This window comes from Anomalospiza imberbis, chromosome 8 (assembly GCF_031753505.1).
Source record: "Anomalospiza imberbis isolate Cuckoo-Finch-1a 21T00152 chromosome 8, ASM3175350v1, whole genome shotgun sequence".
NCBI classification, from domain to species: Eukaryota; Metazoa; Chordata; class Aves; order Passeriformes; family Viduidae; genus Anomalospiza; species Anomalospiza imberbis.
In genome coordinates, this window is record NC_089688.1 from 27,518,298 (window position 1) to 27,531,436 (window position 13,139).

A 13,139-nucleotide genomic window follows, 5' to 3' on the forward strand; every position below is an offset into this window, starting at 1 on the left:
TCCAAGAGCTATCTCAAAGGAAGTGCTTACTTGTCCCATCAAACTTGTTTCCATCCTTGCTTTCTAACTTGTTCAGCTCTCCCTTACACAGCCAGACCATCTGAGCCCCTCAGGTACTTGCTCCATGCTCCTTCCTTTGCCTCAGCCTGAAAGGAAACCCTTTGTGCTGTTTGGCTTCACTCCACTCCCCCAGAGTGCTGCCTTATTAACCAACACTTCCTACTGAGGCTCACACTGTTAAAACAGAAGGGTTTATGAACCCCATTAGGCCTGTCACCAATTGCTACCACTGTCACCTTTCACTGTTAGACACAAAAAGCAGCTCCAGCCCAGCTCTTTCTACCAGGAAATATCCCACAAAACACCTCCCACACGCACCTGAAACCTACAGCTGGGTTCCAACTGGCATTTAATCAACAAGAGAGAAGCACATGGAAAACTGAGCATTCAGCTGAGAGTATGGAAGGGAACATATCACAACTGCACAAGAGTCACAGATCAGCAAATGAGAATCACACATTTTTTAAGTAACAAGCAAACAACTTTTCTTTTTCTGGTTTCCAAGCAAAAAAAAAAAAAAATCCCCAATGCTACAGCCTCTAACCCAGCACAAATCAGCAAGAACTAGAACACAAGTGGGAAGGGAGAGGTACAAACAAGCACAGAGATAGGGAATGAGAGAGTCTGTACAATGTGACAAGGACTGCCCATTCTACAAACAGATGTTCTCTGGTATTACTAAAATTCCTGATAACCCTTTGCTTCCAAAAATTTATGTTTAGGTCAACACTGGAACCAGCAAATCCCACCACTTGGTTTGTGCAGTCCAAACAAATGCTCTATTGGAATCCATCTATCCTTTGATAACTTCTGCTAGTAAGGAAAGTTCACAATTTACTACCATTATTCTCAAATAAAACAAACCCAACTGACAGTCTCAATGTGAAAGAAAAAGTGAACGTAACTGCAAGAAAAAGTATTCAGTTTGACAGTCACAGAACACATTAACTCCTACTTAATTAAAATGCTGTTAAAAACCAATGCTTTCAGACTAGTGCACTTTAAACAATCAATAATTGTAAGATAATTTGCCAATTATGCAGTTAAGACAGAAGAAAAATTCACCTTCTAGTATCTGTTCCTTCTTGTCAAAAGAAGTTTATAATCCACACTCAGCTGTATTAGCATAAAGCTGAGGAACTGGTTTTTTCTCTAGTAGTTACTCTAGTCAAAGTTCTTCATGATGCTTTCTCTGGAATGATCAGAGTGGGTTTTTCACCTCATTTTAAGCCTTTTTTTTTGAAGTATCTTCTGACATATTACAGAACATCCCAACATGCAGTTGTTTGATATACTACTGCCTCAAACCTGCTTGTGACTGCCCAGCTGCTGCAGTTCACCTTTACTACAAGAAAGGGAGTGGTAAAATTGGATAAATGAACTTCCATGTTGGCTGTTACACATAAAATTTCCAGTCCAGTCAGCAAACTGGAGGGTATTTATCTCCATATGGAAGCAACAAGTGAAAAATACAGCCCTGTTAAGAGAGTATATTAGGAAGGTCACTGAGTTTCCTTTTTATTATTTCCTTATGTAAATAATACTGTGAATTAGTATTACAAAGACTAATCTACATGGAAGCAGAAATACAATTATTTGCACAACACAGTCACAGAGAAAAAAAAGCCACTGACTCCATATCCATAATAACTTAGTTATTATTAATCATAAATAAAGTGTAGGTTTTTTATCAAACACATGAGGAAATCTGAGTAATGATTATACAAATCAGTTAAAGCATGAAAAGTAAATTATGATGATTCAGTGTTCCCTGCAGTCGTACTTTAATTTTCAGTGGTACCTAGAATATAATTTACCACATTAAGTTCACAGTCTTATGATTCCAATACACTGGATTTAGCCTTATCTGCCCAAATCTACCTGCACCTACCTGCACCTGTTCATGACATACATAGATTTTTTCCCCCCTACTGTCAATGAGTAATATTAGCTTTTACATTCTAATTACTAACTCTTAAACAGAAATTAAATAATTGATCACAGGATCACAGTTTATTTTCACACCAGCAGACAAAGAACTCATTTGGAGCAGCTGTCAATGCAAATTCATACTGATATTCAAATATCTCTTGAATATTCAAAGTTTGTTCTGCCTACCTCTGGCAACTTAATATAACAGCTACTTCCTATATAATGCCAGAGACAGAAAACTGCAGTGATGTCACTAAAGAACAGGCTCATGGTTTGTAGGCAAAACATTTTCTGTGACAAAATAATCAATCAGTCTAGCAGTAGCCAGTTGAGATGAAATGCTAATATTTGACTGTTTCACATCAAACATACAAATCCATCAAGCTCCAGATGATATTTGGACACTACCTGGTAGGAGCTCCACGCCTTCCCAGGTTTAATATCCGTCTTGTATTACCCTACTCATCCTTACAAATTGCTTTTTCAAAATCAGGGATGTACTAAGGTTACATATACTGCATTAAGGAAACAAAAGTTTGGTGCCTCTTACGAGGTCTTCAGAGAGCATCAAAAACAATCAAAAAAGGCAAATCTTGACTGAAGCAAGTGAACTAGTTTATGTAATGATATGCTTAAACATCAAACAAGAACATAGTGTGTTGACTGACAGCAAAGTGCTGGGCTCTTGCACTGGTTTGCAAAGTTTCTACCTTCAAGCACCTGCTCTGCTCCTTCCTTTAGGCCTGATGATCATCTTGTCAACAGGGCAGAAGTGTGATGTTTGCCCCAGCCGAAGTGTAAGTCCCTTCTGCTGCCTGTGCCACAGGACCTTCTCAAAGCAGCACTGAGAGCGGCCCAGCCCAAGCCTGCTTGCCCACATGCCATCCAGTGACTGCCATCCATCCAGGGCAGCACGTGAAAAGCTCTGTCACTGCCCTGTGACACCTTCTGCAGCTGTGACAGCACTGCCTGACTGGACTCGTGTAACTGGTCTGACCAGCTGTCCTCCCTTTTTACAGCTCACAATTAGTCTGACACTCAAACACATCTTTCCAGTGCTCCTGCTCCACAGCAGAGGAGGCAGCTGGCTGTGTTTTCCCCCAACACAGTGACACAAAGCCATGCAAGTGGAAATACATCAATTCAGATCCTGGTGATGAGAGCAGCAGGAATGAGGAACAGGAGCACAGCTCAGCCACATTTGCAAAACATCTCCCTATACATGAGAATACAGACAAGTTGTAGCCTTCAAAGCCAAAACTGCTTTTTAAACAGCCATTGTTTTTTCTCATCACAGACATGTTCTTCAAAGATGCAAAGAGCATACACACTTTTCATCATTATTCACAAAACTAAGTTTAAATCTGCATCAACACAGATGATCTCAAGTTCCAATGTAACATCTAAAATGAGTAAGTAGTTAAATAGCTGGCACAGGATGCACAACATTGAATACTAGCAAGGGTTACAACCATTTATCACACTACTTAAACTGAGATGTGCTTATCTGCTAAATTGCTGATAGCACAACTGACTGGAATCAGAGGCAGGGAGCAGAGAGCTTGCCAATGGAGCTGTGAACAGCACATCAGCTTTTGAACACAAACGTCTCCCAGGTACAGCAGGGAATACAAAGATTCAGGAAATAGCAATTGTTTATTTCACTTTCTGTTACACAACAGAAATACCTTCTAGTAACTGCTAATCAAATGATAAAAATAAGAACAAATACAACAATGAGTCATTTAAGCTCTTCAAGGAAGTATCTGACACAATGTAAGTATTGATTATCCTGGGAGAACATCAAAAACCTCAATACACACTCCTGTAACATGCCAACAAAAGGAAGAAAAAAATTTCCTGCAGCTACCTTCAGCAGCAGTCCAGAGAAGCTTATGCTGAACAGCAATTTCTCACTTCAGAGTCCATCCACTGGCACAGAGAAAAGCATTTCTGTAACACTCAGTCCTCCCTTTTCTCTGCTGCAAGTACTTACACTCCTAACTTTTTAAGGAAGCTGTTGGCACCCTCATCCCTTGGCCATTCATCCACTGTACTGGCTGAAAATCCTTCCTACCAGGGCAGTACTGCTAATTCCAATTAGGAACACCACCTTTCCCAGCTCTAGCCTGCTATCCAATGAGTACAAGCACGTGCTGAGGCTGTGATAAGTTTTAATTCAATATTATGCAATTTCAAACTGCTTGTCTTTTCAATCCTCCTACTGAATGCAGATGTGATTCTTTCAAATCCCTGACTACAAAGGCCTTTCCTAAGCAGATGCACTACTAAAGCGAGAATTTAATTTCATAAAATGGATAGAATTTCACCCAAACTCTTAATACTTACGTTGTAAATATTCAAGGAGGAAATTACTTTGTTTCAGCCAATTTCAAAACACATGTGAGATGAAAGCTAAAGAAACACATTTAATTATAACTATAGGAAACTTTCACTGAGGTGTGGCTGTCTAGAAGACTTCACTAACAACAAGGGTAAAAAATGAAGCGTACCTTGTCACCTAGTAACTATCACAATGGGATTCTTTACAACAAACAGATTAAAGAATGACAGAAGTGTGCGCCTGAGGTGGTGCTGTAAGCAAACTTAAAGGTCAAGGTCCTGAGAAACAAAAATCACTGCTTCAAGAGAAAATATATATATATTGATACCTCAATGCCTAAAAACACTGCAGAGAGGGGGGCAAAAAAGGGTAGGAAGGAATAATGCTTCACAGGTTTGTGCATATACAAAACCTTGTTCAACCCAGGCTTGAAATGAAAGTGAAGAGCATTGAGATAAGTGATTCTGAGGCACAAAACCTTCTCAAAGGGGAGTAATAAAAACTTAATACAGCAAACGCAGTTTACTGGACACTAGACACATTCAACTACACATTACATAACATAACGGTCAGTAGCAGTCAATTATTTTAGCTCCTTTCAACAAGAAAGGGTTTTGCATCATCTTTGGGCAGATGTTTTCCACTCCTGGCTGTGCTTGGGAATCATCTACTCTCCAAAAAAAGCAGACATGCAATCCACAAAATTGTGAAAAAGCATTTCCACACCAGCTCAGACCATATATGCTCTTTACCTCTGGATTTGTAAAAAGCATCCAGACAGATTTAATAGGATGTGAAATAAGCTCATTTTTAAACAGAAGCACAGGTAGCTTTCCTCTTTCCATTTCATATCAGCCACGAGAGAGTACGAAAATTTCCTTTAGTAATGGACTGAAGTATCAAAACTACTCAGAGCTGCCACAGAGTTGTGATGCATTTCAGAGAGCAGGTGAGGGACAAGGAAAGGAGTGATGCAGTGCTCCAGCAGTCACAGGCAGACGACTCCAACACTCAGCAGTGTCCAAAGTACCATGGCCTGGCAAGCAGCTCAGTGACAGAAAAACCTGGTGAGACCAAGACAAGCAGCCCAAGTTCCCAGAAGTCCTTACTGCTTCTTATACTGATATCACCTCGGGACTTAGACTTGCTTTGTCACTGCAGTGTGTGTAAGGAATCACTGCACACCTCTAAACAAAGTCCATGTATTTATAAGAAAAACCTATCTTGAAAATAAGGCCCTTGAAATTGCTTCAGAGCAATTCTCTTCATGCTATAATTTGTGATCCATACTTCCTGGTTCTTTGTCAAGAACTGGATGATGTCACAAAATTGCTGCTGTTACTCTGTATTTTGTTTTACCAGATGGTACATTCTGAATATAAGTTCCATTCATTATGAAATTCATCACAAAAATCCAAGCAAACATCCTTAAGCAGCAGTCCATTCAAATGCTCTGTAACACTCACTATCCTTCCATATTGGCTCTGGTTTCTGAACTCCGCAATTCAGGTGTAGTGTCCAGTGGCAGCAACCAGGAGAAGGGATGCTTGTCCTTTGGAGAGGCTCTTATGGAGACAGCTAGAAAAGGGATTTATTCTTAACATTGTCAGGCTCCCCAGTGAGACCAAATAAAGATTTCTTTTCCCTAATACCACACCAAAAGACTGGGTAGCAACACATAGCTCAAATAACCAGCTGTCTGTCCCAGGCACTGTTACTGCTCTCTGTAACACATTCCAACTGATCTTACAAACATCTCTGCTCTTCTGCATCCTTCTCTCCAACTCAACCAAAAATGCCCGTTTATGGGTTTACAGAGATTTTTGTTTGCTAGCTGATCCCAATGTTGTGGGAGCAAGAAGGGTAAAAATAGTTCCATTTTGATACTGAAGGTGTTGGATGCAGACATCTGTGAATCACTCAGTTTTAGCAAAACTGAATTTAGGAAAGCAGACAAACAGCTTGTCTACATATATAGAAAGTTGTGGGGTTTCTCTCTGCACAGCCCAGTACTAGACTAACAGCAAATTCTACAGCCCAGCTAAACCAGGTAGAAATGTAATGCTTTCACAATGACTGCCCTGTTTGTTCACCAGCAATACTTCAGAAACCAAAGTAGAGCACTGAAGCACCTGAAACTGTAGCTGGTCTAAAGAGATACCAGGAACTGTTCACTTTTATTACTCTGGCTTTCTAACAGCCCTCCAGTCAAGAGGCCTGTTCACTGATACGTATGATATCAGAAAAAATAAATACTTTTAACTTAGCTATACAATCTTTCAAAGATTATGCAATAATAAAATAATAAAGGTTAAAAAGCCTTACACACACTAAAAGGCTACTAAAAAACTACAAACTACCAGCTATATCTAGAATTGGAAGTCTGGAAAACAGATTTTTTTTTTTTAACAATGAAAAGCATTATCCTTATAAAATTCATGCAGTCATGTGAATTTGCAAGAGGAAGTTATGTGCATTTTACAGCTATTTTGAAGATTCACACTTACACCTCAAGTCACATTGTAAATCACCTCCCATTACTCCAGCCCTCCAGAGTTAAAGCTCTCAGCAACCGGCCCAGACACACTCATGGACTGGACTCAGCTACAAATAAAACATCCACTATGTCTTAGTGTTCTGTGTCTTCATCTGTAAAAGCACTGAGCACAAGTAGTTCCCCATCTTAGCAGCAACTTGGAGGTGAGCTGAGACTTCAGCTCTTCTGCAGGAATGGAATCTAATATTTACTTCACATACAAGCAAGGACTGCCTTTTATTCAGTAATACTGAGCACTATTTCAAAACATACCTTTTTTCTGACATGATTTTCAAAAATTCTTATAAGGATCAGCCATGCCTTAAACCTATCCTGAGACAGCAGTTTTACATTCAACCCTTGCAAGCTGTTATTCAACAAGAATTATGATTTTAAAAAGGAGGCTAGTGTACATGCCAACCCAGAATCAATATATACTCCACCATTTAAACTACTCTGCCTCCTACTCATTCACATTAATTAATACATAATATTAAATTCCAATCCACAGATTGATTTTTATACATGGTTCATTACACTCAAAAATCCCATCTTGGAAGCACCTCTCTTCATGTAAGCAGCTACTGAAGCTCATGAAGCAAATATAAATACATAACTTGACCAAAAGCACATTTATCATTTATAGTGCAATAATAGGTTGGCTCTTTTCCCAATCACTGCAGTACAGTCTAAAGGCTCTGCTAAAGAGATTTTTTATACTGCCTTACATTTCCACTCATGCATCCATGAAATGAAGTGCCAGATGACTGAAATGTCAACAATCAAAAGACTTCCATGATAAAACTCTTGATGCTCATCAGAAAACCCCAGTAAAAGCAAAAGCTGCACATGAGCACCATTTGCACAATTCAGTTACAGATCCACTTCCCTCTTGCAGATTCCTGAGCAACAAAAAAGAGAGAGTACAAGTGCTTTAGCCAATTCAATTGTATATTCAAGAGTTAATGTGAGATGCAGTATAATCCAGTCTAACACCAGAGATGGACTTTGTATTTCAAAGACTTAACTAGCATTTATTGGCTGAAGAATACTGAAAAGAATAATGATTTGTAGAATTTTCTTGACAAGTCACATACATATGAAGCAACCAGCAACCCAGTGTAAAAAACCTTCACAAATGCCCCAGCATTTATTAGAAAGAACAAAATTTGCCTGAACAGTTTGTTCCACAAAGGTCTCTGTCTCCTTTAGCTACCATGCTATAAAATATTCCATTAGAAACACAAGCTTAGATGAATCGCAACAGAAAAATAAAGTATTTTCTATTATCTTTAAAGACATTTTCCTAAGCCAGAGATATTAAAGTAACCATTAACCGCCAGACAACTGTTAGAATCAGTTGCCATTTTAATTCAATTTCCAACCTATTACACTCAAGTAAGAGATGAACCTGTTAAGACAGTTTATGTGCTACCATGTGTATAATGACAACCCAACAAGATTGCTAAAGAATAATTTTGGGGTATGAAAATATTTCTAGCTTCTTACAGTTGTGTTGTTTATTGCAAAACCCAAAATGCCTCTCTTCAAGAACTTTTTACATCTTTATTACACAATAATCATTACTTAAGCAAACTAAAATGCTTTTCCAAGTCAGTGCCAACTTGTCATTTCATCAGAGCTCTTGGTAAGAATTTTACATGACAATAAGACTAAAAACAAAAGTGAAGAGAAGTTTTATTGTTTGTTTTAGCTCACTGTAATCCTAATAATACTTTTACCTAAAGTAATCTGGACAGGCTGACTACACCTTTCTACTTCACTTGTTGAGTGAAGTTTTTTGTTTCTTTTTCCTAAGGCTACTTTTTCCATAGCTACAGTCTACTAGTCAACAAGGTGATCAGCAAAACACACCTTCCTGTTGTTTCCAGTTAATACCCAGCTTACCTGTGTTTTGCATGGTATCTTTCACAAGAACTCTGTCACAAATGGCTTTTTCAGACTAAGCATTACATCACCAGGTAACACTGCAAAACAGTGAAGTTCAAGTACTAGAGATAACTGTTTTCAACTGAAGTTTGTTTTAAAAAAAAAGGATTCTACTAAAGAAGTTCTTGTTTACATAAGATACAAAATGCAGCTCTACTGTATAGCAGCTTTGTAGAGAGACAAAACAAAGGTTTGAACTAAATTGAAAGAGACTGGGGTAAAAAGATCCAAAAAACCAGATATTTTACATAATCTAATGTGAGATGAATTTCAAACTCCTTCTGGCTTCAGGTTTATGTACTTGCTTACAATTCTACATCCAACATTAATCAGAGCAGCAAGCCACCCAAGTTATGAAACACACTAAAAGGAGATGAACTGGATTGGAAAGCATCACACAGCCTACTAAAAAGACAGAATTCTTAAGCTGAAGAAGAGATGATGCTGATCACTACTGCTTGTACTCTATACAAAAAAGAGGATGGCTAGGAGGTCTCACACACTCACAGCCATCCTGTATTTACAGATAGCACATATAGGAAGCAAAAGAAAAATACCAGAGTCCCACCCACACTAGGTGTCCCAATATTAATTCACTTTTGCCCAAGATCAAATAGAAGAGAAAAGCTGGCTGTACACTAGGACATGGAGTCCTCCAGCCCAGGCAGAACTTGACACAGCTTCTGACTCAAGTCACACAAATGCTTTGATGCATGTGCTTGAAGGGAAGGAGTGGAACAGTGACTATACACAGTGGGTACTCGCACGATTTCCTTGTTTTTATCAGTTTAACACTTCAACTCAATTATTCTTCTCAGGTTTTTAATATGACTTCATTAAACACCAATGGCAGTGCTTTGAACAGGAGACAAGTACTTTAGAATACAAGGTTTACTCGAGCTTTGTATCTGCTTTCCTTTACTTACATCACAAGTTAGATAGTTGAACAGAAATGTACCATTCCTTCAAGGCAGCACCAGGTTTTCTGTGGAACTCGTGCACATGGTTAATATTATGGTCATATTAACTCCATGTCTGGAGTCAACAGCACAACTCCAAAACAAAGTTCATCAGTAAAGGTTTAACAAGTGAGGCTGGATTTGCTCCCATCATAACACGAGTCATGGGGTACACCTTGAGAGCGTTATTTTTTGTCATAGGAGCTCCAACATTGGAAGCTCATGTATCGGGGGAAAACAACACCTGGGCAACAGCATCCTTTTACTGTGAACATCACATGAGGCTTGGATACTTCAGGGTTTACACAAAGACTTGCAATCTTCTGTAGGCCTTCAGCACAGAACAACTCTTACTCCTCCAAGTCAATAAAATGAGTCTTAATTCAGCAACCAATGAATGCAATGCCAGCAACAGCACTACTGACACCTTTCAGGTTTTAGCACCCTGCCTTCAGCTCTGCTTACAACAAGGCCAGGAGCAGCTCTGTCCTTACTAGAACCCTGTTTCCACTCACCTTCTGACACTGATAACATCACCTGTGCAAAGAAGAATGTCTTAACGGAGGGGAAGAAATCAAGTTTATGACTGAGTACACAACCTGGACAAAGCACACATTCTGTGACAGCTCTTCTACACCTATAACAGAGCCGTAACTCCTGTTCACACTACAGAAGCCAGAGCTCTGGCAGACCTTCTTACAAACCTGCAGTGTCATGGCATTGCTAAGATATGGATCCTGGCATATTTGGCACTGGAGATTGCAGCATGTTTGCTTCCAATGGCTCTTTTCAAATGTTTTTTCCAGAACATGCAAAAAGCTGTAAAATTCCAGCCATGGAATTACTGTCTGTATGGTCACTACATACTGAAAAACACCATTTTGGGGGGGATCGCAGAGTTCTACTGTTTTCAAACCTGACTTTCCTAGAGTTTCTCCAGTACCCCTGAAAACAAATAAGTGAACAATCCTTTAGGATGCGAAAAAGACAACTGTGAGCTCTACAGAAGACTGACTTCTGTTAATTAATCTAAGAGGTAGCATTATAGACAATATTATTACAGTATCAGTATTCCATGTACTTCTTGAAATCAGAGTCATGATTTTCCCCTCTATTCTGACACTGATTTCTTTCTGATGAGATTTTTTTTCACCCTCAATTTGAGGCAGCGGGTCTTGGACTATGACTCGAAGGTAAGTATTATCCATGAGGCTATCCAATACTGTCTTTGGCAATTGGAAAATAAGTTCAGAACAAGTCAGCCCAGAACTAAGTACAGGATATTGCTTCCTGGAGCCCACATCTACTAATTTAACATGCCTAACAAGACAACTAATTTCAGAAACACATTGCCTTTCTATTTTTCATAGCTCTTTTAAAAGCTAGCTTCAGGAAATTCAGTATTAGCTTCAGATAGCATTAAGCAACAGAGCTGCTAATTAGGACCAAATTAACCACTCTCTGTATTTGGCTCTTCAGTCCTTTTCTCAACAGTTTGAAACAGTGAACCTCACAATGCCAACAAACATCTGCCAACAACTCCAAATAGTGTCTTATAACATGACGGAAAAATACTGTTTTAAAATCAGACAAGAACAGATGATTGAAGATTTTCAGAAAGAGCTCAAGGCAACATACAACTAGTTCTTTTTTTTTAAATAAAACAAATGACATTTCAAATGTCATCTAACAGCCTCCTGAAACATCTTCATACTTTCTTTTCTCGTATCTCCAGAGCTTAACCATCTCCTCCCTAAAGTAAAGTGCAAAATAAGCATTCATAGCAGCCAGTGATTACATTTCCTTGCTCATAGAGAAACACAGCTGCGGTTCAGTTTCACCCATTTCTTTATAAAACAAAACATACTGGGACAGCGGCCATACCTGGATTTTTCCTGTATTCTGCTTGCAACGTTTTAACTTCTGAAAAGCAGTTCTGCAAGAAGATAAAGCAAAGCAGCACTAAAGCTGGAATGCCATACTTCTCATCTTCACAAATTTCAATTCCCTAAGAAATCCTCTTTTGGTCTGCACAGAGTCTCACTGGAAGTATACGTGTATCAGACTCACCTGTGCAGACTATTTTCCAGGACAAAAGCCAAAACCTGCAAGCCTACATCATTATCATTTTGCTTAAGTCTTTCTTTCAAACCTAGAAGGGCAGGCAGCTTTTACAAATACCCTCTGCAAAAACAAGGACATGTACCCTACCGCAACACCACAGCCGGCTCTAAAAAATAACCTTCATAACAGCTGCTGGGCTTTGCTATGGAACTATTTACCCACACGGCAAAGCCAACACGCAGCCAACGAAACAGCACAACCTAATTAATACCACGGAAAAGAAAGCTGAACAGAAACAAAGAGACTGCGAGCCAGCACAGGAGCCTGCGCTACCGGCTCGGAGGTCCTGACCGGGAAGGTGTTGCTATGGCAGGACCTCACCCCCGGCCCCGCCGTCACCTCGCTCCCTCCTCCTGCGCCTCGCCCGCGGCCCCGGCGCGACCTCTGCCAGCCCAGCGCCCCCACCTGCACAGGGAGCGCCCCTCGCCACCCGGGGGAATTCTGCCCCCCTCCCGTCCTTCCCCCGCCCCCGCGTCCCCCAGCGCTTATCTCCCGCTGACAGAGAAGCGGATCAGCGGGCCCGCCGGGCAGCGCCCGTCCCGTCCCGTCCAGCGCCGGCGCCCTCGGCCGCTCCGCGCCAGTCCCTCGAGGAGCCCGGCGGTGCCCGTGCGGCTGGGGGACGCCGGCAGTGCCAAGGCACCGGCTCCGAGCATCCACCCATCCACCCGCCCGCCCGCCTGCCCTCGCTGCGGCGCGGCGCGGCCCTCACCCGGTCGCTACTCGGACGGCAGGAGCGGCGGCGGCAGCGCGGCCATGGCGGGCGCAGCGCGGTCCCGCTCCCCGCCGCCCGCCCGGCCCGGCGCGCTGACACATCAACAAAGATGGCGGCGCGGGCGGGGCCCGGCGGCGGCGGGGCGGGATCGGGGCAGCCCCGGGCAGCGGGGCCGGCCCAGCCCCGCGGCTCCTGCGGGCCCTGCGGGCCCTGCGCTGCTGCTCGGCGTGGGCCGGGGCCAACGGGCGATCGCGGCAGCCACCGGGACCAGCGGGACGCGGGACCCGTCTCCCTCGCCCTCGTGCTGCTGCCGCGTTGCCACCCGCGCCGCCGAAAGCCCGCGATCCACTGACGGTGCTAAAAGCTCCGAGCGGCTGGGTATAGGACATAACGCTGCGGTATTAGTGCACTCGGCGCCAGGGCACGTTAGGGTGGACGTTCGGAAGAATTTCTTCACAGGAAGGGCGATCAGACGCTGGAACGGACGGCCCCGGGAGGCGGTGGAGTCACCGTCCCTGGAGG

At 41.9% G+C, this 13,139-nt stretch overlaps 1 protein-coding gene across 7 annotated transcripts in view; it reads right to left on the reverse strand.

The window, feature by feature from the left end:
- Positions 1-12,754, reverse strand: part of CCDC186 (coiled-coil domain containing 186) — a 32,693-nt gene extending 19,939 nt beyond the window's left edge. Inside the window, exon 1 of one of the 7 annotated variants that reach the window (XM_068198093.1) lies at positions 12,615-12,754. Coding sequence is in view for 4 of the 7 variants with exons in the window: in XM_068198089.1 (XP_068054190.1) it covers positions 31-100 (70 nt within the window). In the remaining 3 variants the exon portion in view is untranslated. Of the gene's footprint in view, positions 1-30; positions 534-1,125; positions 1,248-8,780; positions 8,809-10,296; positions 10,331-11,851; positions 11,917-12,614 lie in introns of those variants that run through there. The other 6 variants (XM_068198094.1, XM_068198090.1, XM_068198091.1 and 3 more) reach the window with 6 other exon arrangements.
- Positions 12,755-13,139: the final 385 nt, after the last annotated feature.